This window comes from Cynoglossus semilaevis, chromosome 17 (assembly GCF_000523025.1).
Source record: "Cynoglossus semilaevis isolate Cse_v1.0 chromosome 17, Cse_v1.0, whole genome shotgun sequence".
Lineage (NCBI taxonomy): Eukaryota > Metazoa > Chordata > Actinopteri > Pleuronectiformes > Cynoglossidae > Cynoglossus > Cynoglossus semilaevis.
The window spans coordinates 6,191,582-6,213,310 of NC_024323.1; the positions used below are offsets into that span (position 1 = coordinate 6,191,582).

At 39.6% G+C, this 21,729-nt stretch overlaps 3 protein-coding genes across 3 annotated transcripts in view; 1 reads left to right on the forward strand and 2 right to left on the reverse strand.

The window, feature by feature from the left end:
• LOC103392864 (myosin heavy chain, fast skeletal muscle) overlaps positions 1 to 7,340 on the forward strand; it is a 12,424-nt gene extending 5,084 nt beyond the window's left edge. Inside the window, exons 16-40 of the mRNA XM_025064348.1 lie at positions 518 to 591; positions 679 to 766; positions 856 to 973; positions 1,086 to 1,209; positions 1,305 to 1,441; positions 1,524 to 1,779; positions 1,880 to 2,122; positions 2,206 to 2,382; positions 2,486 to 2,631; positions 2,706 to 2,796; positions 2,882 to 3,271; positions 3,363 to 3,489; positions 3,808 to 3,926; positions 4,368 to 4,564; positions 4,652 to 4,835; positions 4,933 to 5,098; positions 5,177 to 5,301; positions 5,388 to 5,684; positions 5,767 to 5,970; positions 6,050 to 6,175; positions 6,280 to 6,450; positions 6,548 to 6,652; positions 6,748 to 6,843; positions 6,937 to 7,068; positions 7,190 to 7,340. Of these exons, the coding sequence (XP_024920116.1) occupies positions 518 to 591; positions 679 to 766; positions 856 to 973; positions 1,086 to 1,209; positions 1,305 to 1,441; positions 1,524 to 1,779; positions 1,880 to 2,122; positions 2,206 to 2,382; positions 2,486 to 2,631; positions 2,706 to 2,796; positions 2,882 to 3,271; positions 3,363 to 3,489; positions 3,808 to 3,926; positions 4,368 to 4,564; positions 4,652 to 4,835; positions 4,933 to 5,098; positions 5,177 to 5,301; positions 5,388 to 5,684; positions 5,767 to 5,970; positions 6,050 to 6,175; positions 6,280 to 6,450; positions 6,548 to 6,652; positions 6,748 to 6,843; positions 6,937 to 7,068; positions 7,190 to 7,210 (3,914 nt within the window). The 3' untranslated portion in view covers positions 7,211 to 7,340. The remainder of the gene's footprint in view (positions 1 to 517; positions 592 to 678; positions 767 to 855; positions 974 to 1,085; positions 1,210 to 1,304; positions 1,442 to 1,523; positions 1,780 to 1,879; positions 2,123 to 2,205; positions 2,383 to 2,485; positions 2,632 to 2,705; positions 2,797 to 2,881; positions 3,272 to 3,362; positions 3,490 to 3,807; positions 3,927 to 4,367; positions 4,565 to 4,651; positions 4,836 to 4,932; positions 5,099 to 5,176; positions 5,302 to 5,387; positions 5,685 to 5,766; positions 5,971 to 6,049; positions 6,176 to 6,279; positions 6,451 to 6,547; positions 6,653 to 6,747; positions 6,844 to 6,936; positions 7,069 to 7,189) is intronic.
• A 136-nt stretch (positions 7,341 to 7,476) lies between these two features.
• Positions 7,477 to 11,949, reverse strand: LOC112488392 (uncharacterized). The gene is made up of 12 exons (XM_025064349.1): positions 11,517 to 11,949; positions 11,275 to 11,428; positions 10,991 to 11,157; positions 10,587 to 10,763; positions 10,364 to 10,508; positions 10,111 to 10,280; positions 9,418 to 9,579; positions 9,046 to 9,199; positions 8,837 to 8,976; positions 8,541 to 8,690; positions 8,282 to 8,320; positions 7,477 to 8,198 (listed from the first exon to the last, which is right to left on the reverse strand). Exons 1-12 carry the CDS (start codon positions 11,520 to 11,522, stop codon positions 7,728 to 7,730), a joined length of 1,935 nt encoding a protein of 644 aa, XP_024920117.1. The 5' UTR covers positions 11,523 to 11,949; the 3' UTR covers positions 7,477 to 7,727.
• A 735-nt stretch (positions 11,950 to 12,684) lies between these two features.
• stxbp2 (syntaxin binding protein 2) lies at positions 12,685 to 21,513 on the reverse strand. The gene is made up of 19 exons (XM_008329617.3): positions 21,389 to 21,513; positions 19,967 to 20,016; positions 19,805 to 19,886; positions 19,456 to 19,532; positions 19,279 to 19,354; positions 19,082 to 19,185; positions 18,581 to 18,729; positions 18,415 to 18,499; positions 17,672 to 17,802; positions 17,439 to 17,546; positions 17,274 to 17,331; positions 17,107 to 17,172; positions 16,911 to 16,991; positions 15,578 to 15,719; positions 14,987 to 15,093; positions 14,810 to 14,908; positions 14,632 to 14,717; positions 13,419 to 13,579; positions 12,685 to 13,332 (listed from the first exon to the last, which is right to left on the reverse strand). Exons 1-19 carry the CDS (start codon positions 21,423 to 21,425, stop codon positions 13,253 to 13,255), a joined length of 1,779 nt encoding a protein of 592 aa, XP_008327839.1. The 5' UTR covers positions 21,426 to 21,513; the 3' UTR covers positions 12,685 to 13,252.
• Between the last annotated feature and the right edge of the window lie 216 nt (positions 21,514 to 21,729).

The window sequence follows — 21,729 nt, forward strand, 5'->3', positions numbered from 1 at the left end:
TCTCGAAGAGGAGTGCATGTTCCCCAAAGCTTCTGACACAACCTTCAAGAACAAGCTGCATGATCAGCATCTTGGCAAGAGCAGGAGCTTTGAGAAGCCAAAGCCTGGCAAGGGCAAGTCTGAGGCTCACTTTGCCCTGGTTCACTATGCTGGTACAGTGGACTACAACATCACTGGCTGGCTGGACAAGAACAAGGACCCACTGAACGATTCAGTTGTTCAGCTCTACCAGAAGTCTGCAAACAAACTGCTGGCGTACTTGTATGCTGCTCATGCTGGCACTGGAGGTAAGGCACAAGACATGGAGGAGATTAAATGAATTATCCACTACTATACTACACTGAAGTGACATAAACAAAGTGATGAAAACTGATTAAATTTAAAGCTCAAATGGTTGCAATTTGCAATCCACAATACAAAAAAAAAAGTTTTTGTTTTTGACCTGGAACGATAATGACAACTTACGTTAAGAGACACTGAATACAATTTATTGCAATGTTATTACTTCTCTATGCAGCCGAGGCTGGTGGCAGCAAGAAGGCTGGTAAGAAGAAGGGTGGTTCCTTCCAGACTGTGTCTGCTCTTTTCAGAGTACGTATTTTTTTCATCAAGATTTATAAATGTTTTATCAAAAGCCATAGATTGACACACCATTAACCAGTATTCTATGTTCCACAGGAGAACTTGGGCAAACTGATGAGCAACTTGAGGAGCACTCACCCTCACTTTGTACGTTGCCTGATTCCCAATGAAACAAAGACCCCAGGTATGAAGGACATCATCATATCTATTTCTTTACACGTCACTTTACAAAACAAGTCAACATCTTACACATGTATTTATTTTAACACTCAGGTCTTATGGAGAACCCCCTGGTCATCCACCAGCTGAGGTGTAACGGTGTGCTGGAAGGTATCAGAATCTGCAGAAAGGGCTTCCCCAGCAGAATCCTCTACGGTGACTTCAAGCAGAGGTGCAGGCAGTTTCCTTATTCATAGGCAATTTGGTTACAGTAAAAGTGTTATAAGGGTGAAGTATTAGTAGTCGAAGTAGAGTAAGATAAATAACACAGTTTTCTGTTATAGATACAAAGTACTGAATGCCAGTGTCATCCCAGAGGGACAGTTTATTGACAACAAGAAAGCTTCAGAGAAGCTGCTTGGCTCCATTGATGTGGATCACACTCAGTACAAGTTTGGTCACACAAAGGTACAACGACAGAAATTACTTATTTGTCCTGATATAATTGTGTCAAGAATTCAAAACGTTTGTCCAGGCCTGATTCCTTTGATTTGACAACACAGGTGTTCTTCAAAGCTGGTCTGCTGGGTACCCTGGAGGAGATGAGAGATGAGAAACTGGCTGAGCTGGTGACCATGACTCAGGCCCTCTGCAGAGGATATGTCATGAGGAAGGAGTTTGTTAAGATGATGGAGAGGAGGTAATATCCTAACATCTTCTTTAATGCTTGTCCTTAGCCACGCCCTGAAACTGTTGCATTTTTGGCTGTTTTAATTCTTCAGAGAGTCCATCTACTCCATCCAGTACAACATCCGTTCATTCATGAATGTCAAAAATTGGCCATGGTTGAAACTGTACTTCAAGATCAAGCCTCTTCTGAAGAGTGCAGAGACTGAGAAGGAAATGGCTCAGATGAAGGAGAACTTTGAGAAGATGCAGACAGACCTGACTACTGCCCTGGCCAAGAAGAAGGAACTGGAGGAGAAGATGGTGTCCCTCATGCAGGAGAAGAATGACCTGCAACTTCAAGTGGCTTCTGTGAGTAGTTTTTTAAATGTCTATGTTGTGTACTTGATTGTGTAAAGACAACAAATCAAAAAATATACATGTTATATTTAATATTTCCAATATCCCACAGGAAGTTGAGAATCTCTCTGATGCTGAGGAAAGGTGTGAAGGACTCATTAAGAGCAAGATCCAGATGGAGGCTAAACTCAAAGAGACAACTGAGAGACTGGAGGATGAAGAGGAAATCAATGCTGAGCTGACTGCAAAGAAGAGGAAGCTGGAGGATGAATGCTCTGAGCTGAAGAAGGACATTGACGACTTGGAGCTCACCTTGGCTAAAGTGGAGAAGGAGAAACATGCCACAGAAAACAAGGTTTTTGAAATTGTTCTTCAAATTTGATGCTTTGTACCTGGTTGAAAAGAGCATTCTTTAAACAAATGTTTATTAATTTCCAGGTGAAAAACCTGACAGAAGAGATGGCATCTCAAGATGAGACCATTGCCAAGTTGACCAAGGAAAAGAAAGCTCTCCAAGAGGCACACCAGCAAACCCTTGATGATCTCCAGGCAGAGGAAGACAAAGTCAACACTCTGACCAAGTCTAAGACCAAGCTTGAGCAGCAAGTGGATGATGTGAGTTGTCATATTTAACACAAATTACAAATATATACAAGACAATTATAAATGTTACTGGACAAGTTAAAAAAAAATCTTACAACCAACTGTCATTTTCTAGCTTGAAGGATCTCTGGAGCAAGAGAAGAAGCTCCGCATGGATCTTGAGAGAGCCAAGAGAAAGCTTGAAGGAGATCTGAAACTGGCCCAGGAATCCATTATGGATCTGGAGAATGACAAGCAGCAGTCAGAGGAGAAAATCAAGAAGTACGTCTTTGTTTTAGCTAGTTAGCCTTTTCCTAGTAACTCACCAACTCACCAGTGACACATTTTTATTTCAGGAAGGACTTTGAGACCAGTCAGCTCCTGAGCAAGATTGAGGATGAACAGTCTCTTGGTGCTCAGCTTCAAAAGAAGATCAAGGAACTCCAGGTAACAAGGTTGATTTACAATTAATCTTTTAAAAACCTTACCCTTGTGTTAGAGAGTTTTCTTGATGCCACTTTCATTATTTTAGGCCCGCATTGAGGAGCTGGAAGAGGAGATTGAGGCTGAGAGAGCTGCTCGGGCCAAGGGTGAGAAGCAGAGGGCTGACCTCTCCAGGGAGCTGGAGGAGATCAGTGAGAGGCTTGAGGAAGCTGGTGGAGCAACAGCCGCTCAGATTGAGATGAACAAGAAGCGTGAGGCTGAGTTCCAGAAGCTGCGTCGTGATCTTGAAGAGGCAACCCTTCAGCATGAAGCTACTGCAGCAGCTCTTCGCAAGAAGCAGGCTGACAGTGTTGCTGAGTTGGGTGAGCAGATCGACAACCTCCAGCGTGTCAAGCAGAAGTTAGAGAAGGAGAAGAGCGAGTACAAGATGGAAATCGATGACCTCAGCAGCAACATGGAGTCTGTGGCCAAGGCTAAGGTAATCAGTGTTTTTACACCAAAAAACTGAACACATTTTAATAAATGTTTCTATTATTATCTTGCATTATCAATAACCATTTCACTTGCAGGCTAATCTGGAGAAACTGTGCAGAACAATAGAAGACCAATTGAGTGAAATCAAGTCAAAAAATGATGAGAATGTTCGTCAGCTCAATGATATAAGTGCACAGAGGGCCAGACTTCAAACAGAGAATGGTTTGTATACGACACACTTTCATTTCTAGAACTAAATTTGTACAGTTTCCATACCCAGCAATGTGACTCACTTAGTTTATTTACACTTCTTTCACCGCTTTGTTCTGTTATCAGTTCATACAGCATGTGTCTCTGGCATACTTGTTTATATTATGAGCAAAAGTATATGCCTACATATAGCAATTGTGTCTGTTACGGTAACTGGTACGTAGACAATGGCACATAAGCCCTCATAGTTAAAATGAATTTCTTCAGATATTTTTGGTAGTTCTGTGATGAAAAAAAAAGTGTGCAAATCTTTTTTATGTTTTTGACTAGGTGAGTTTACACGCCAAGTTGAGGAGAAGGAGGCCCTTGTTTCCCAGCTGACCAGAGGCAAACAGGCTTACACTCAGCAGATTGAGGAGCTGAAGAGGCACATTGAGGAAGAAGTGAAGGTACACTAAAACCATTCGTTACTCATGTTCTAATGCAATGTGCTCATTTATCTGACATCATTTATTGTTTACATCAGGCATGGCTGTTGTATTTTTTACAAAAAATCCTCTGTATTCATTTATTATTCAATGTATCTGTGTTAGGGTTACAATTTCACTCTGTCAAATTGTATATTGCAAAACGTGACAAGGAAAGATTCAGCAAGGCATCTGTGCCACGCACAACTACCATGCTTTCTACATGTTTAATTTTAAATATGAGCTGAGTAACTGTTAGACACCAACTGCTAAATAACAGAATGTGGCTTTTTTTTTAAGGTTAGCAGCTGTAATGTGACGTAGTGTTTTGGGGGGTTTTTTGTTAATTTTTTAACAATCAATTTCCTGTTCGAAAAAGCTGTGTAGTGTAACGCTCTCTTGCTGTGTACGATCCATTCTTAGGCCAAGAATGCCCTGGCCCATGCAGTTCAGTCTTCCCGCCATGACTGTGATCTGCTCAGAGAGCAGTTTGAGGAGGAGCAGGAGGCCAAGGCTGAGCTTCAAAGAGGAATGTCCAAGGCCAACAGCGAGGTGGCTCAGTGGAGAAGCAAATATGAGACTGATGCCATCCAGCGCACTGAGGAGCTGGAGGAGGCCAAGTACATATATATGTTTTAACATATATATGTATATATATTACACCATATTTGCAAGCTTTGATAAAATCACATCTTTCTTAATTATAGGAAAAAGCTTGCCCAGCGTCTCCAGGAAGCTGAAGAATCCATTGAGGCTGTTAACTCCAAGTGTGCCTCTCTGGAGAAGACCAAGCAGAGGCTGCAGGGTGAGGTTGAGGACCTCATGATTGATGTGGAGAGAGCTAATGCTCTGGCTGCTAACCTTGACAAGAAACAGAGGAACTTCGACAAGGTAATATGAGTATGTTGTAAAACATTTCCAACTTTACAATCATTGAAGAAAATGGTTTGTAGCAGTTCATATGTATTTTCCCAATATGCCAATTAAGGTCCTTGCAGAGTGGAAGCAGAAGTATGAGGAAAGCCAGTCAGAGCTGGAAGGAGCCCAGAAGGAGGCCCGCTCTCTGAGCACTGAGCTGTTCAAGATGAAGAACTCCTATGAGGAAGCTCTGGATCATCTGGAGACCATGAAGAGGGAGAACAAGAACCTTCAACGTACGTCAACAAACACTGAATGCAAATGAGGACGATAATTAGATCTTAAGAGTCAAACATTTGTATTCTTCTCTGCAGAGGAGATCTCAGACCTAACAGAACAGATTGGTGAGACTGGTAAGAGTATCCACGAGCTGGAAAAGGCTAAGAAGGCTGTTGAAAGTGAGAAGTCTGAAATTCAGACTGCTCTAGAGGAGGCTGAGGTATTTCTTATTTATTGACAACAAATTTGATCAATGATTAGTGAAACATTATATCATTGAACTTGGTTTTAAACCTTACTTCGAAGGGCACACTGGAGCACGAGGAATCCAAGATCCTCCGTGTTCAGCTTGAGCTCAACCAGGTCAAAGGAGAAGTTGACAGGAAGCTGGCAGAGAAGGATGAGGAAATGGAGCAGATCAAGAGGAACAGCCAGAGAGTGATTGACTCCATGCAGACTACTCTTGATGCTGAGGTCAGGAGCAGGAATGTCAAGAAGAAGATGGAGGGAGACCTGAATGAAATGGAGATTCAGCTGAGCCATGCCAACAGGCAGGCTGCTGAGGCCCAGAAACAGCTGAGGAACGTCCAGGGACAACTCAAGGTCCGTTTTGTCTGACAATTTGACTGTGATGAAAATATTGAGCCAACAGAGTTAACTGTTTTTTTTTTCTGTTTATCTTCAGGATGCCCAGCTTCACCTGGACGATGCTCTCAGAGGACAGGAAGACATGAAGGAGCAGGTTGCTATGGTGGAGCGCAGAAATGGTCTGATGCTGGCTGAGATCGAGGAGCTGAGAGCTGCTCTGGAGCAGACAGAAAGAGGCCGCAAAGTGGCCGAGCAGGAGCTGGTTGATGCCAGTGAGCGTGTCGGCCTTCTGCACTCTCAGGTTTGTTCATGCATCATTTAAAAATGTATTGGAATAAATTTATAATCAGTTAGTTACTTGAATTTTCTTAAAACTTTAGAACACAAGCCTTCTGAATACAAAGAAGAAGCTGGAAGGTGATCTGGTGCAGATTCAGAGTGAGGTGGATGACTGTGTCCAGGAAGCAAGGAATGCTGAGGACAAAGCTAAAAAGGCCATCACTGATGTTCGTCTACATTTCTTTTTTTGCCTTAATAATACAGTCTAGCACTTTTTATACTTTAGGGATGGAAATATTATGAATAATTAAGATTCAGCCTGTCATGATAGGCTGCCATGATGGCTGAGGAGCTGAAGAAAGAGCAGGACACCAGTGCTCACTTGGAGAGGATGAAGAAGAACCTGGAGGTCACAGTGAAGGACCTGCAGCACCGTCTGGATGAGGCTGAGAACCTCGCCATGAAGGGTGGCAAGAAGCAGCTCCAGAAACTGGAGTCCAGGGTATGAACTGTATAAAACTCCCTTACAATTGTTCTGCACTGGATGTTTCATTTTATACCAACAGTATACATTTATGTATAATTCTGTACAATCACAGGTGCGTGAGCTGGAGTCTGAAGTCGAGGCTGAGCAGAGACGTGGAGCTGATGCTGTTAAGGGAGTCCGCAAATATGAGAGGAGAGTGAAGGAGCTGACCTACCAGGTAATACATGTTTGTTTTTAGCCCACTATAGAACAACCATAATAAATGAGATCCTACTTCAGCACTATTGGGATAACAAATTGCTTCCTCTACAGACTGAGGAGGACAAGAAAAATGTGTCCAGACTTCAGGACCTTGTTGACAAGCTGCAGCTCAAAGTCAAGGCTTACAAGAGACAGGCGGAGGAGGCTGTGAGTTCACTAAATTACATGAATAATCATTCAGGACTGAACGTACAGCGACGTCACCATGTATTAATGAATGCCAATCATACTCATAATCAGGAGGAGCATGCCAACACTCACATGTCAAGGCTCAGGAAGGTGCAGCATGAGCTGGAAGAGGCTCAGGAGCGTGCTGACATTGCTGAGTCCCAGGTCAACAAGCTGAGAGCCAAGAGCCGTGATGTTGGAAAGGTAACATTTTTATTAAATTTAACAGCATCCAGTATCAAGGTTCAGTTGCTTCAGTGAATATCACTGTTATATAGGGTGTAAAAACCATTATCTAAGTACACATTTACTCTCTTAATTTCAGGGAAGTGACTCCGCTGAGTGACGCGCAGCTGATGGACGTGAGGCCTTTTAACCGTGTTCATATAATATGAGCACCTGAGAGCTCCCTTCTGTAAATCGACAATAAACATTTAAAACTATTCATGGGGACTGTTTTTCTTTTAATGGAAATTCATGACATTGAACTACAACATTAATATTAATTTTAACTTTTATTATTCAACATTGCTAAGAAGAAAAAAGCCAATTTGTAATTGTTATTTTTGTCATTTGCATTTTACTATTACAGTGCTTTTGCTTTTAAAAAATAATACTCACTGACGTATACACACTGTAAACACATTTTAAATGCTTCTACCAAAAAGGGGAGAAATAACTGGGGAAAATGTGACTAATATTCAAAAATTAAATAAAAACAGAATAATTTAAACTAATTTTCCTGTAAGAGCTACTCATTATGTACAAGTGCCACCTGAAAAAGGTTCATGATAATGTTTTGCTCTTTAAAATACCACCAAATGAACCAATGTATTCACAATATTATGATATAATATTGATTTTTATTTATTGCCGCCATTCTTCCTATCTTTCTTTCCACCTCCTTTTCCTTTATCTTGTTCAATTTTTTCCTTCCCCTTGCCAGGGTCTTTTTTACACTTTTGTCCTCCGTGAGCCATCACATTCTGTAAATGAGCTGTATGTATCTTCTCAATCAGAGAGAAGCAGTCTTCATCTGGAGTAAAAGGGCTGCTCACAAGTGTCCTGTGCTCATGTGGGCTTGGAGTGGCAGGAGAGGCATTTCTAGTTGTAACTGTGTTTGGAGATGAGGGTCCAGAACGAGACCCCTTAGGACTTGCGTGGCTCGGAGAGTGGTGTTTTGACTTAAAGTCCTCTTTAGGGACAAGATTTAAGTTTAGGGACAGAGGTCTGCAAGGTGCTTGGCTCAAGGGAATCACAAAATGATCTCCTGGGGCTCCAAGAGTGAGGTAGACTTCTGGGAATGAACATGGTTGATCAGCGCTCTCTTGTGCCTTTGGCAGAGAACGGGTCAAATAAGCATTACTCAACACATGACAATAACCAATAACTGGACCTGAGTAGAATTACAGCTTACCTGTTGTGGTGTAAAACTGAATGATAACTGCAATGTTACCTATAAAAACAAGTTATTTAAATCACACAGTTTCTTTCTGTACAATAGTTACAGGCTATAAATAAAAACTTGAATCCTAATGTGTTTTCACTATATCTTCTAAATAAAAGTTTTGAAAACAGATCCTTATCTGTTTATGTCAGTTAAAATGTAAACAATGTAGACTCAAAGTTACATGACAAAAGACACAGTTACAGGTTTGATGAAGTTATAATTTTACCTGTCCTGGAGATTTAGGATTCTTCTGATAATCTGTTCCTGGACTAAATGAAGCAGATTTTGGCAAGATTTTTTGAGAGCAGACGACGGGTCGACTCTTCCTCGGTGAAGTTGGTGTACTTTCAGCCACAGTGATGACTGGTGGACAAGCCTGGGCGAAAATAAAAACATTTTTGTATTAGAAAGCAAATATAGATGAGACCATAGTTTCATTTAAAGAATTTAAGGTTACACTAGCTGTTCTTAAAATATTCTAGGCCAGGCCACTTAAAGTACAATTTCCTTTGCGTGACTCACAGAGGCTGCAGCTTTTGAGTTTCCTTTCGCTCCTGAACTCACACCAATTCCTGGCAACGTAGAAAGGGACACGCGTTGATCATCTAGCCGTTTTGCCTGACTTGAGGCAATGACTTTGAACAATGCATCCGCCTCTGCACCTGTTACAGAAACTCATGAGTTACAACAGAGACACGTCCCCGGCAGAGAACACACGTGTGCATTCTGACCTGCTGTTTCATTGTTTAAAGCATGTCTTGCGTGCATGGGCGTGGCGGGTGTACTTCTACTGGTCTGTAAGGAGCAACGCTGCTCGTCCATACGTCCACTTTGTGCATGGCTAATCATTTTGAGAAACTGTTCCTGCTCTGTTGGGGAAGCTTCCTAAAAGTTGAAAAAGGGAGAGACAAAAAAAACTGTGAAAACTTGTACAAGCACACAGAACTATAGTATAATCCAGGGGTGACCAGCAATATTTGTCAGAGGGCCTGATTTCTTTGATCCTCACTGGATCGGATAGCTCGGTGGACTGGATTCTGCCTGCAGGCCACCAGTTGGTGGTCACTGGTACAAGCTACGCACCGAACAGTATGACATCTCACCTGTCGAGGTTTGTCAGGATTGTCCTTGTTAAAGGACAGAGACCTTCGTGGAGCTGTATCAGATGAGTCTGCACTAGTTTGGTCTTTGAGCTGAGCAGATGTGCTCCCAGCATTCCTCATGGTTTGGGGCACAGAGCATCTCTGTTCATCCATCCGTGACCCCTGTGGGAAAAAAATGAAACTCATTCCAGTGCTATAGTGGTCTATTGTTTTCTTTTGTACAACACGCCAAGATAAAGGAGACAGTTTCAACATCACATGGTATGGTAGAACTGATGTTGATGTTACATTGACCAGTGGTTCTCCAACGTTTTCTACTCTGTACCACCTGAGAAAACATCTCTCTGAGCTCTCTGAGTACCACCATGATGATCAACAGTAGAATATAGCAGCAGAGGCCTTCCCTATTAGCTTCCACCACAGGAGAGATGTTTGGAAATGTTTAGAAAGATGTTTATGTTTAAATGTTGTATTAATTGTGCATGGTATGTTTCAGATTTATTTAATTGAAAATGTAAATGTGAAAATATATAATATTTTCCCCGCGTACCACCAGCGAGCACTCGCATACCACAGTTTGAGAAACACTAAGATAGACAATTCTGTTAACAGCTACATGATTCCCATTGGCTAAAGGCTTCATAGCTGACTATGGGTGTCAGACTGTGTTTTAACACAGAGCTTTTTACCAACCTGGACTTTTGAGACCATGTAACATAAGTAGCTTGCATCTGCATTGTTTGATGTTGATGTTGAACCTCCATTCTGTATCCCAGGTAAGGTAACGAGAGACACACGCTGATCATCAAGCCGTCTGCCTTGACAGTTTTCAAGCATTGTGAAAAATGTCTCAGAACCAGGTCCTGGAGCAACAGAAACAATGACAGAGATTTGAAATGACTCTACTTCATAAAAATATAAAGGGCATACATGTTAGGATTCGTACCTGTGGGAACGGTGCTCCAACCAGGTTTGTGTTTGGGGGTGGACTGTGGACTGGCCATTAAGACACATCGCTGCTCATCCATTCGACTGCGCTGGGACTGGCTGACTAAGTTAAAAAAATCCTCCCGTTCATCTGGCAACAAACCCTAGATATCACGATTACAGTACATCTTATTAACAAAAAAAAAAGGTTTGCTCCAGTAACAATTATATAAAACACTTACCTCTTTTGGAGGAGTTTTATTCTTACTCTTCGGTCGCTCTATATTTGAGCTGGGACTGAAAGAGGCCGAACGTGTCGAGGATGAATCAGACAACGGTTTGATTTTTTCCGGTGAGGTCAGGGTGTCTTTGGTTGGGAGTTGAGGCATCGAGCACCTTTGGTCATCAATTCTGGAACCCTTCAATACAGTCCATAGAATGGGTTTTGGTATAAGTGTCACGTTGTCTTTTAAAAAAGACAGATTAGAGAAGCAGTCCATAGCTAAATACACAAAAATGACATCTAGTTGTTCAAGAAATAATATTGTTGTCTAGAAAAGGTAGCTTTGTTTTGGGTTACATTAAATGTCTTACATATAAACGGTAAACATTTTATTGCTTGTTTGTTCTCAGTAATATTACTGACTTGGACTTTAGAGACCATGTAACATAGATAGCTCGAATCTGTCACTGCAGGTGATGAGGCGTTTTCCTTCTGTAACCCTGGTACAGACGGAAGAGACACCCGCTGGTCATCCAGCCGTTGGCTCTGCGTGTTGGCCAAAAGATTGAAAAACAGTTCAGAATCTGGACCTAAGAAAGTCAATCATAAAAAGAAATTATGTGAAATACCCTGAAAGTATGAGGCAAATTCTTTACATTTCAGGAAATGTTTCAAAAATAAAAATTTGAAAAAAGACATGAAATCACCTGGGTTTTCAGACACTTTTCTTTCCCTGTTGTTTGGTGTACACGGAGCACTTCTACTGTTGGGTTTCAACGAACAGCGTTGATCTTCCATGCGCCCTCGCTGACCGTGGCGGATCGTGTTGATTAACTTTTGTTGTTTATCGGCTAATTCTTCCTGTTGCACAAGACAAGGTCACAATAAATTTAAAAACCCTGTCAACAGAAAAGTGATTGAAACAGTTTGAACAACAGATAGAACAAACCTTCATGGACTCGGAGCAGTCGTACTCCGAAGGAACCTGGAGTTTGTTGACTGTTAACACAAGCTTCCTGGTTCTGTCAGGAGTACTTTCCGTTACAGAGATGTGTGGGGCAGAACCGTGGTGCACATCGCTGTTGGGTTCCTGAAAATTAAATTGAATTAGACATTGTTGAAACTTTCCCCATAAAACCTGTGAAGGGTCAACTTGTGCACTCTTACCTGATGGTTAGCTGGTGGTGGTGCCAAGCTCATGTCTTCAAGGCATTGTTCCTTACTATCCGGTGTTTGGGATCTTCCTTCCAGCAATTCCTGGAGAATATTAGGCAAAATAGTAACGTGTGTCAACTCTAACAACTTGTGTATTTTCTTGACAAAAAAAGAAAAGATAATAATAATCAGTATCTTTTCATTTTCTTAATTGGAATGAAAATATCTAAAAGCATTGAAAATATTCCATTCAAATAATAATAAAAACAACAATGTTAATAAAATGTTAGGTAAAGCTTTTGAATTTTGAACTACTTACCATCATGGCGAGGTTCACTTCCAACTGTGAATCCGTAGCATCCATCATACATTATACATTTTTTTATAGTCTCAATGTTTGCCCACATATAAAATAAAACAAATCTTGAATGAAGACTCAGAAAAGTACTCCTGCTATTAAACCCCCCAAAACAAAACAGTTTTGTTGCAGAGCTACTACTGCATCTCTCAGTGTAAAATAGTCCAATACATGCTGCATCAAATGCCTCCAGCACATGGCTTGGCAAACGGCTTTTAAATGGAGCTAAGTCCTAAGTATTAACCCATTGCCATTAGGACCCCAGCCAGTGTTTGTGAATTTTACCATCTGTAATCCCAGATGAAAACATAATCTGTCACATGTAGAGGGATCATCTCTTCTACTGATCGGTGCTCATTTTCTGTCTTATGGATTTGACACTTTGCTTGAAGGCCCATCGCTAAATAAACCATGCAGTAAATCCCTGCTTTTATTGACAAAGAAATGAAAGAGCAAGTTACACTGAACTTAAAAAAAATGGAAATTATGAATGAAGAATTTAACACATCCATTTACTGGTGTAAGTAGACTTTCAACATTAGATTTATTCAATGTTTTGATGATCTTTCCTGAACTTTTTTCCTGTTAAAATAAAACACAAGACTTTTTGAAAATTAATTTCAATTTTCTTTAATTTCCAACCAACCAACCACTTCCTCCCCGAAATATAATAGCATACATAGTGAAAGTGCAAGGTAGCGCGAACAGCAGTTGAGACAATTTCTCTGTTGTTATATTTCTAAGATAAAGAGGAACAAAACAATGTCACGACCCCTACTGACCTATGTTTATCATTTCACGAGAATGAGAGTTCGAGTGAGATGATTAATATTATGGAATTCACGCAATTCTGAGTATAAAATGTGACAAATTAAATACACAGTAGCAAAAATAAGGATTTGAAGGTCAACAATTCAGCAATCATAATAATATCAATATTGTTTTTTATATTTTATTACAATTGTAATCATAGCGGTCTACAGATCAGAGGTTTACGAAAACAATAAAATATAATGTTCTAAAATAAGAAAGAATCACACGTGTTTCTCTCCATACCTACATATAAACGGTTCTCTACATGTTTCACTTCAAATGTCAAAGATTCATTGATTTTAAATAAACAACTAAACCCTTTATTCCAGTGTGCTACTCCCTGTTGAGTGTCTAACCATTTAACAGTCAGGGTTAGGAACCTGGTCAAGGCTCTTCAGGTCATCAAGGAAGTTGGTGGGAGTCAGGATGTGAGAGGACCCTGTTGAAAAAAACTTAAATCAAGGACATTTTATCCAACAGCATTAGAGTGTATGAGCTCTGGACTCTTCAGTGACGATCACTTACCAATCAGCACTTCCCATTTTCCTTGAGTTGCTCTGGTGAGTTCATAGGCGGAGCGCATCTCAGAGTGTGACACTCCACCAATCACAAAGACGATGAGCCGGGGGCCAGTGCGATATTCTGTGGGTGCTTTATTTTTGTGCCAGTGCCCAAAACGTGCACTGCTGTAAGAGAATTACAAATACAGTTCAGCAGCAAATACACAAGCTGTGGTCTGTTTTTTTAATAGCTCAAACAAGTTTCATTGACTTATTTTGTTTTTCCAAGAAAACATTGAAATAGAAATGATGATGTGAATCCCTGATACAATCCTATTGCAGTGTATTATAATATTAATTATTATAGGTCTCTGCTAAGAATCTGAGCCATTACATTTATGCCTAGACATGCAAATTGTTTTCAGCCCAATTAACAGCTTAGCCTACCACCCGATTCAGGTTTAAACATACAACCAGCCCATTCAAATAGCAGCTTGAGGACCACGTGTAGCCTACACAGACCTCAAAGAGGTCCATACTGTGGACCATCACCATTGTTGAGTAACTGAAAATGTCTCCAGTACAACAGACCAAGAATGCAATACTCTCCATAGCCTAGAATAATACAATGCACAATGCATCACTGTATTTCGAAGTGCTAGAAGCTTCTTAGACAGCAACATGTCCCTTTAAAAGCAACAGAAAAATAATAGAAATAAATACTTGTTTATTTTGCCACAAACTTCTGGCTGATGTGATTTAATTTGCAATGGGTTCAGCTATGGAAAACAAAAATTGGTTTTTCAATTAAATGTCTGTTTTTTTCACTAACTATATTTACAAATGAATAGCCCTAGACTCTTCGCAATATAAAAATAGCAATTGTCCATTAGATAGATTATGGCTAAACCCAGTTCCATCAGTGGCGCGTCCTACAAGGGATTAAAAAGTATTTAAAAAATGATCTTCATTTCACCTTTTTACCTCCAGCCAAAAATTACACCAAATGCTTTTACTACAATACTTTAATTCTGTGTTTCTCCGCCACAGGAAGCCATTGCAGGTGGAGGTTCTGCTAAGCAAATTAATTTAAATATCAATATCTTTTTCATTTGTTCGATTGAGGGGCGACTGCACTTGGTTCCTTCCTCCCTTGGTTCATTGAGAAAAGCATTTTGTGTTTTTAAAAACTTGACACGAAGCTGAAGTGTAATAGAAATAGAAGTTCCAGCACAAACCTGACTGTAGTCTGGGTCGTGTTAATGGGAGCAGGGTCAGAGATGAACGGCCATTGCTTCCTGTCCAATTTGTCTTCTATGGCATTCTACAAGTGAAAGACAAGAATTGATAAGGACGGAAACTGGGCAGACGAGTGGCCGTGAAAACGACCTGCAAAAATGTTCCTGGCCTTTCTACCTCCATGACATCCTTGAGGATGGGCGTCCATCTAGAGAGCTCGTATGTGCTTTCTGTACGCTCTCTTCTTTCTGGCAGTGTTTTCCCGGCGTTGCGACCCTAGCAAAATACAGGGCTAACAATTTGAAGGCAGTACATTCAAAGTACATACAATTCATTATTCTTCAGCAAATTTACCCCAGATATAATATTACAGCCCAGGTTCTGCAGGTTGGTTATGATGTTGCTCTCTGGCTGAATGTTAGCGTGCTGGATGAGCTTTAAGAGGTTCTCCTCTCCAATTCCTACATGAATAAGAAGATTTGTTGTTATGTTATGACCGTCCTGCCACAACTCGTAGTCTCCTCTGCCGGTGTAAATTCTGTCAGCAGTTTGAGTTGCACATGGCCACTCCAGACATGCAGTTGTTGGCAGGAAGACCATGGCAAATTGAATTTGACACTGGAGACACTGAGGGTATCTGTTCAGCCTAGAGATTTGCCCTGGCCGATGATGTCATCATAACTGCTAGCACAAAATCATGATGACAGGGGTGTGGAGCAAAGCCCAGACCTCAGAAAATAACACTCACACTTTGTCAGTCATTGAGATTCACACTTGTAAGGTGGGTCCCACCCTTGTTTACTCGCCTACTAAAATTGTGAAGACAAAGAATTCTTTAACTCTACCTATTAACTTGGTCACTAGCAACAAGAAGAGGAATATGGTATGTGCAACACAATAAAGAACATTGTATTTTAATAGATTGTGTACAGATAGAGACCACACCTTTTTTCTTGTGGAAAATGTACAGCAATATAATGCGGATTTTGTCGTAGGCCTGGATTTCTTTGTCCAGGAGAACAGGAACGATGCTCTTCATTGGATCTTTGAGAGCTTCTCCCTGTGCGTTAGTTCCCATTGCCAGGTCCTGTAGAGGATACTCACAGTTAGAACATCATTTTGGCTTTGATGAGTTTCAGGGTCCAGCTATAGTCACAAATACCTTAAACCCTTTGTCCTCTAAGTAAGGTTTGTAGTTGCACTGAATTACACCTACAACCAGTTTAATAGGCTTAACAAATCCTATGAAAATGATTTGGGGTTTTATACTTACTACGTATTTGATCAAGGGATTTTCATTTTTGTCAATCCAAGTCAGGTGTGCTCTCCTTGTATTTCTTGCTAGACTTCCTCACAAATGTATTTATTTATCTAAATCATGTCAGGAAAGGTGACCAGTGCCAACAGGGTGCAGAGGGTTACAGCAGATCATTTAGTTCACAAAGCAACACAAACAAATTGGTCTTTGGTTTCCCTAACAATGTAGAGCACTTGAAACAAGGCAGTGCTGACAGGAGTGTGGCAATTGTTTGGATCAGTGTCTCTGCTGGAGCCAAAAAATAGCTCTGGGATTAAAAAGGCAGCTTTCAGACATGCTGGAACTCCATTAGTGCTTTCACTGGCACAAAAAGCCCCATTAACACTTGTGTTTATAATGCCACAACCATTCATTGCTTCCGGTTTACTTAAGACTATGTAAAGCACGGCACGTCCTCTGAAGGAGACAAACGACAACTGTCACATGAAGACAACATACAAGGACTGTGCACCATTTTGTGCTTGGACTTTATCCAAGTGTGTGCTGATGGAAGGATTTCTACGTCACATCACATGTACGTGTTACTGAAATGCCTTTACACTTATTAATGATATAACAGCTTCTTCTGCGTCCCTGTGGAGATACAGATGTTGACATCCGACGCCAAGCCTCTTATGTAATATTACGATTACTATTCTCCATTAAATAAATACTAGACCGTGTTAGTGGCATAAATAAAGACACCATCACATCAGGGTCACTTAGTTGTGGTCTGAGTGAAATGCAGTGATTCCATGACAGATATTCTCTAAATGGTACTTAACCTCAGTGGTTAACACAGTAGAGAACTACAGATGATCCCTTGTAATTAAAAAAAAAAAAAAGACCTAAGGGCCGTTTACCTCAATTTATAAAAAGACCCACGAATATGAACTTGTTTATTTTTTTATCATAAATATAATTCTTTTAGGACATGTTAGCATCACTAATGTCAGCTGTACAGTAAAGATGAGAACTGACCTGTTCTACTGCACACAGCTTATCAAGAGAGACCTTAAATTTGTTCATACAAGCTTCAGCGAGGTGCAAGTGAGTCGAGTACTGTAAAGGTGGAAAGAAAACAGAAAGAGATAGTACTTTTTTTTAACTCAGTTAAGACTCTTTGTTAAAATTATATAATTATTATTTTATATTGTATAAAATAGTTTTCACTCACCATGCTGAGCTCTTTCTGATACTGAGGCATTTTCTTTAACATCTGAGATAGATCTTTGATGTTAGCCTAAAATTTAAATAATTGTAGTAAATAAATATATAATCACACAAAGATAAAGTATAACCATTGTAAAAGGGGAGAAATTATGAATGGGCGTTAGTCCTCACATTGTCTGTGCACATTCTCTTACTCTCACAAAAGGTACGGAGCAGCTCAGTCACTTTCCTGCAACAAAACATTAAAAAAGAAAATCAGTCAAAATGTTGATGGTTTTTGTAGGTGCACAACAAGTGAGTAATACCAACATACTAATGCACTAGAACCAGACTCACTTGGTGACATCTGCGATGTGCATATGTCTGAGCTGAACCCAAAGCTCATCATCTTCATCCAGCAACACTTCTCTGTCTTTTGAATTCCCAATGCCTGTTGTTTGGTACCTTTAACAGAAGAGAAAATATGAACTCAGCAAAAACAGAAGCGGTCTTACTGCATGGACAAAGTCCTTCAGTCCTTTGGTTGTAGAAAAAAAAAAAAAAAAGATTTGTTCTATACGTTCACTCACGTATAGATGTCCTGTTTGATATCTAGCAAGTCATAGACCATGGCCTGGAAAGTCAGCTCATGTAGAATTGGCGAGATGGGATCAAATCCACGATCGACAATCAGAAGCTGTGATCTTGCCTTATCTGCACCCTGGAACCATTCATTTAAAAAAAACTGTCATCCAGTGGTTCAAGATCAAATTCAAAGACAAAGAGAATTACTTGTATAGTGTGCATTAAATAATTGTCCTGTTTTAGACTGATGATTTGCCATGCTGTAAGGTTTTCAGTACAGTTATAGGTGCTTGGGGCTGTGAATGACAACAGCAATACCTGCCTGTAAAGAGTCATCTCAGGAGCAAGGAAATGTCAGCTGAGAAAGAAAGACCAGTTGGAAAGAGACAAAGATGAAGCAAAGCGTAAGAAAACAACCCACAGAAATGTGAAGCAAGAAAACACTTAGCATAGAAAAGCGGTCTCGCTTATACAACGTGATTGATTTGAACAGGTGTGGTTTGTTGTGAGAATGTAGAATGTTCTAGGAATGATCAAATTACACAGTATGTATGTTGAGCTATGTGGCTTTTGTGGGCAGATGTGTTTTAGGTTTATTTTTCTATAGATAAAGTTTCTGTTAGTCTTTGAAAGGCATTAAGAAAGATGACACTTCGTTAATCCACAAAAGGTACAGCAAAGATGTAAAAAATAAAAATAAAAAAACAAATAATAATTTAATTAACACTAAGATACAGATCAATTCTACCTCTCCCATGCTTGGGTTGTCAGCTTTGTGGGCAATAAGACGTTGGTGGACCTCTTCAGCCAATCTAGCATTCTCCTCTGAACCTCTACAACACAACATGTCATTTTATATAGTCAGCATATAAATCAGACAGAAATTAATGAAACTGTATAAAAGGTTTTTTTACTTGTAGTAACGGATTGCAGGATACTCTTTAAGAGTGTCGCACAAAGTTGCAATTTGCTCAGCAAGATTTTCCAAGATTTTATTTTTTTCATCATTTGGCTTTGAGCTATAGAAATAGTAAAAGGAGCTTGGGTTATCCAGGGAATAAACCTGCAGGAGAGAGGGAAACAGAGAATACTTCAAATTTGTCTTTATTATGTAGGCCAAACTCAAGCTGTATACCTGTCCACAACATGAACTACACACAAAGTAATTACAAGCAATATAAAAATATCATGAAAAGTAACCCATCCACAGATTTGACCTTTATTCTTCAGTTTCAAAAAGCTGACTTTTACTGTTTAATGTCCATTTAAACCCTGTGATTCTAAAATGGAGGACAGAGAATTTGTCTACCTCTCCATATTACGATAAGTCTTACAAATGCATTTAAAAAAATAAACAAACATTGATCTAACACACGACAACGAACTATTGAAATTAGTGTGAAACATGTTCAAACCTGAGACTCATAAGGGAGAAAGGCAACATTGACTTCTTTTAAGGTCTTCACAACCTTTGCAACTCTGGATCTTCCAATCTGAGCAAAGAGACCATCTGGACAAGCTGTAGGCAATGATAATGAAGACTGCTATCAAAAACAATACATTTCTGCACTATTTATATAAATACATAAAAAGACAGACAATACAATCTTACTGTCAGTGAAGAAGACATGCACCGCCTTGTAAGTCAGAGCAGAATCTTTGAAGTCATTAATAAGCGCATGAACAGACTGCAATGGAAAAAAGAAAACAAAAATATTCAGTTTAAAGAGACATTTAAAAAAAAAATCCCATTATAGGTGGAACATAGTGGACAAAGCCAAGAGCTGACCTTCTCCACTGGTGAAATCAAATAAATGGCCTCCAAGCTAGAGATGGGCTCCCTACGTTTGTTGATGTCTTCCACAACTGAAAAGACAAAAACAACAAGTAAATATTTTAGAAACACTGCCAGTGTAGGCGTAATGACACTGTAGTCAATATTCAAAGAAAAACATTACTTTTATACACAATGTACCTTTTTGGTAATCAATGTAAAATAATTGCATTAGAAAACACTGCATATTCATTTTAGGATAAACTGAATTTAATTTAGGTAAAATGTGTAAAAATGTAAAATGAGACAAACAGTATGATTACTTGTGTGAGGTTTTTGGATCATACATTCTCTTCAAACTTACTTGTGACACCCTCTGCCAGAATATCAGACATCTTACAGCATGAGGACAGAATTCTCATGCTCATATGATCCACAATAAGAACCTGAAATGAATGAGGTAAAGCGTCATAAATCTTCAAATAAATAACAGTGGTTTTCCTAGGTCCCACTGCAAAAATGTCACCTTCCATTCTCCATCCTTCCTCACACTCTTGATGACTCCATTGAGGATTTCTGTTGGAAAGAAAAAAAATAATCATACGAGATGGCACCCAAGACAAAGAACAGAGCACTGTGTGCATGACAAAAGCTTGTCACACTTCAATGTCACTGTCTATAAAAAGGAAGTGTGAATACTTCAAAAAACGGAAGACCCAAAGCTGTGTTGTCGTCTCTTAAGTTCCTTCTCAAACCTAAACAAACGCACAGCCAATACTTCCGGAGATGTTTTTAAATTTGCTTATTCCTTACCAATCAATTTTCTTCACATATTATACCAAACCAGTGTCACATCTTATAAATAATTGATTGTTTTTATATATTGTTCAACTGCAAATTTAAGATATAAAAAAATCCTAAATAACTAACCCTAAATAATAATAGTATTTTTACAGTTCCATATGGGGATGTAAAACATATGGTTACTTCTATGTAAATAGGCTTCTCCACATTAAAGCAGGCACTGTAGAATCCTGGTCTTTGTGTTTTGTTATGCTTGCTTCTTCCAGTCCCTTCTATGCTTTATTTTGAATTGTCTTGATTTATTGTAGAATAGGCAATGTGCCTCAGTACCAACATGCTTAAGCTATATACTGTACGTATAAAAACGTTTTGAAAGAAAATAATGGTCGGATGTGTGAATGCCATGGAAGGTCAGGGTTTCCAGTATTACCAGTCCACTATCTATTTGAAGTTTCGAGCATTCGAGTCAGGGTGTGTTCTCACCACACACCTACTCTATACCTAACAGACAATGCGCTGTGATTACAATGACATTTAAATATTGAATATACGAGGGCTTGTGTAAGTGACCTACTCTCAGGTATTGTAAAATGATGACAGGTTCTCGTGGTATTATCTTTGTAGCGACGACCCTTCCACATTAGTTAAAGTTAAAACATCTAAGACGTAAATTTGCTTTGTTATCACATACAATAATATAGTTTGTTTACTATTTTGTGTGTTTAAGATTGAAAAAGCATCAAACGTATTTTTATTCTGTAAATGTTAAATAAATCACACAGTGAAAATGTTAATTTCATCGCTTCCTTCTTGGTTAGCTCGCTAACGTTAGCCTCAAAGTAAAAACAATAACACATTGTCACGAGAAGGCCCCTTAGTCGAATTTCGCTCATCATCAAGTGTTCTTTACGAAATACGCCAGGCTTAAACTGCGATTTTAATTAAATTCCGTCCTGATATTACGTATTTAGGTCAGGAAGTGTGACCAGGACAGGAAGAAGTCTTCCGAAAACAATGTACCTGTTTTATTGTTAGCCCCAGTTTGAGAAACTGCTTTAGAGTCGGCCTCCAGTTCATCAAATTTGAGTGTTAGTCAGTAGTATTGTAATGAAAGCAGATCTGTAAAAAGCCCATTGTCACTTACTTTCCCCAACTACCGCTTTCAGTCCAGTCGGTGCCATCTTGACAGCAGGCTAGTTGGACACTTCCTTGTCATATGCTGTATATGATGACAGTCCATTGGTTTGACAGAGAAATACTGCCGCCTACCGTCTAGACAGCCGTTGGGACATCCAAGTAATTAAAAAACATTTGGCATCAGTCTTTTATTTTATTTGTTTATTTTATTTTATTTTATTTATGGTCTGTATTGTCATTGCACCACGGGAATACAACGAAACTGAGCCTCTGCTTTTAACCATCACCAAGGGGAAGCTTGGGCAGCTTTAAGCGAAGACAGTATAACTTAAAATGCATTTAATTACG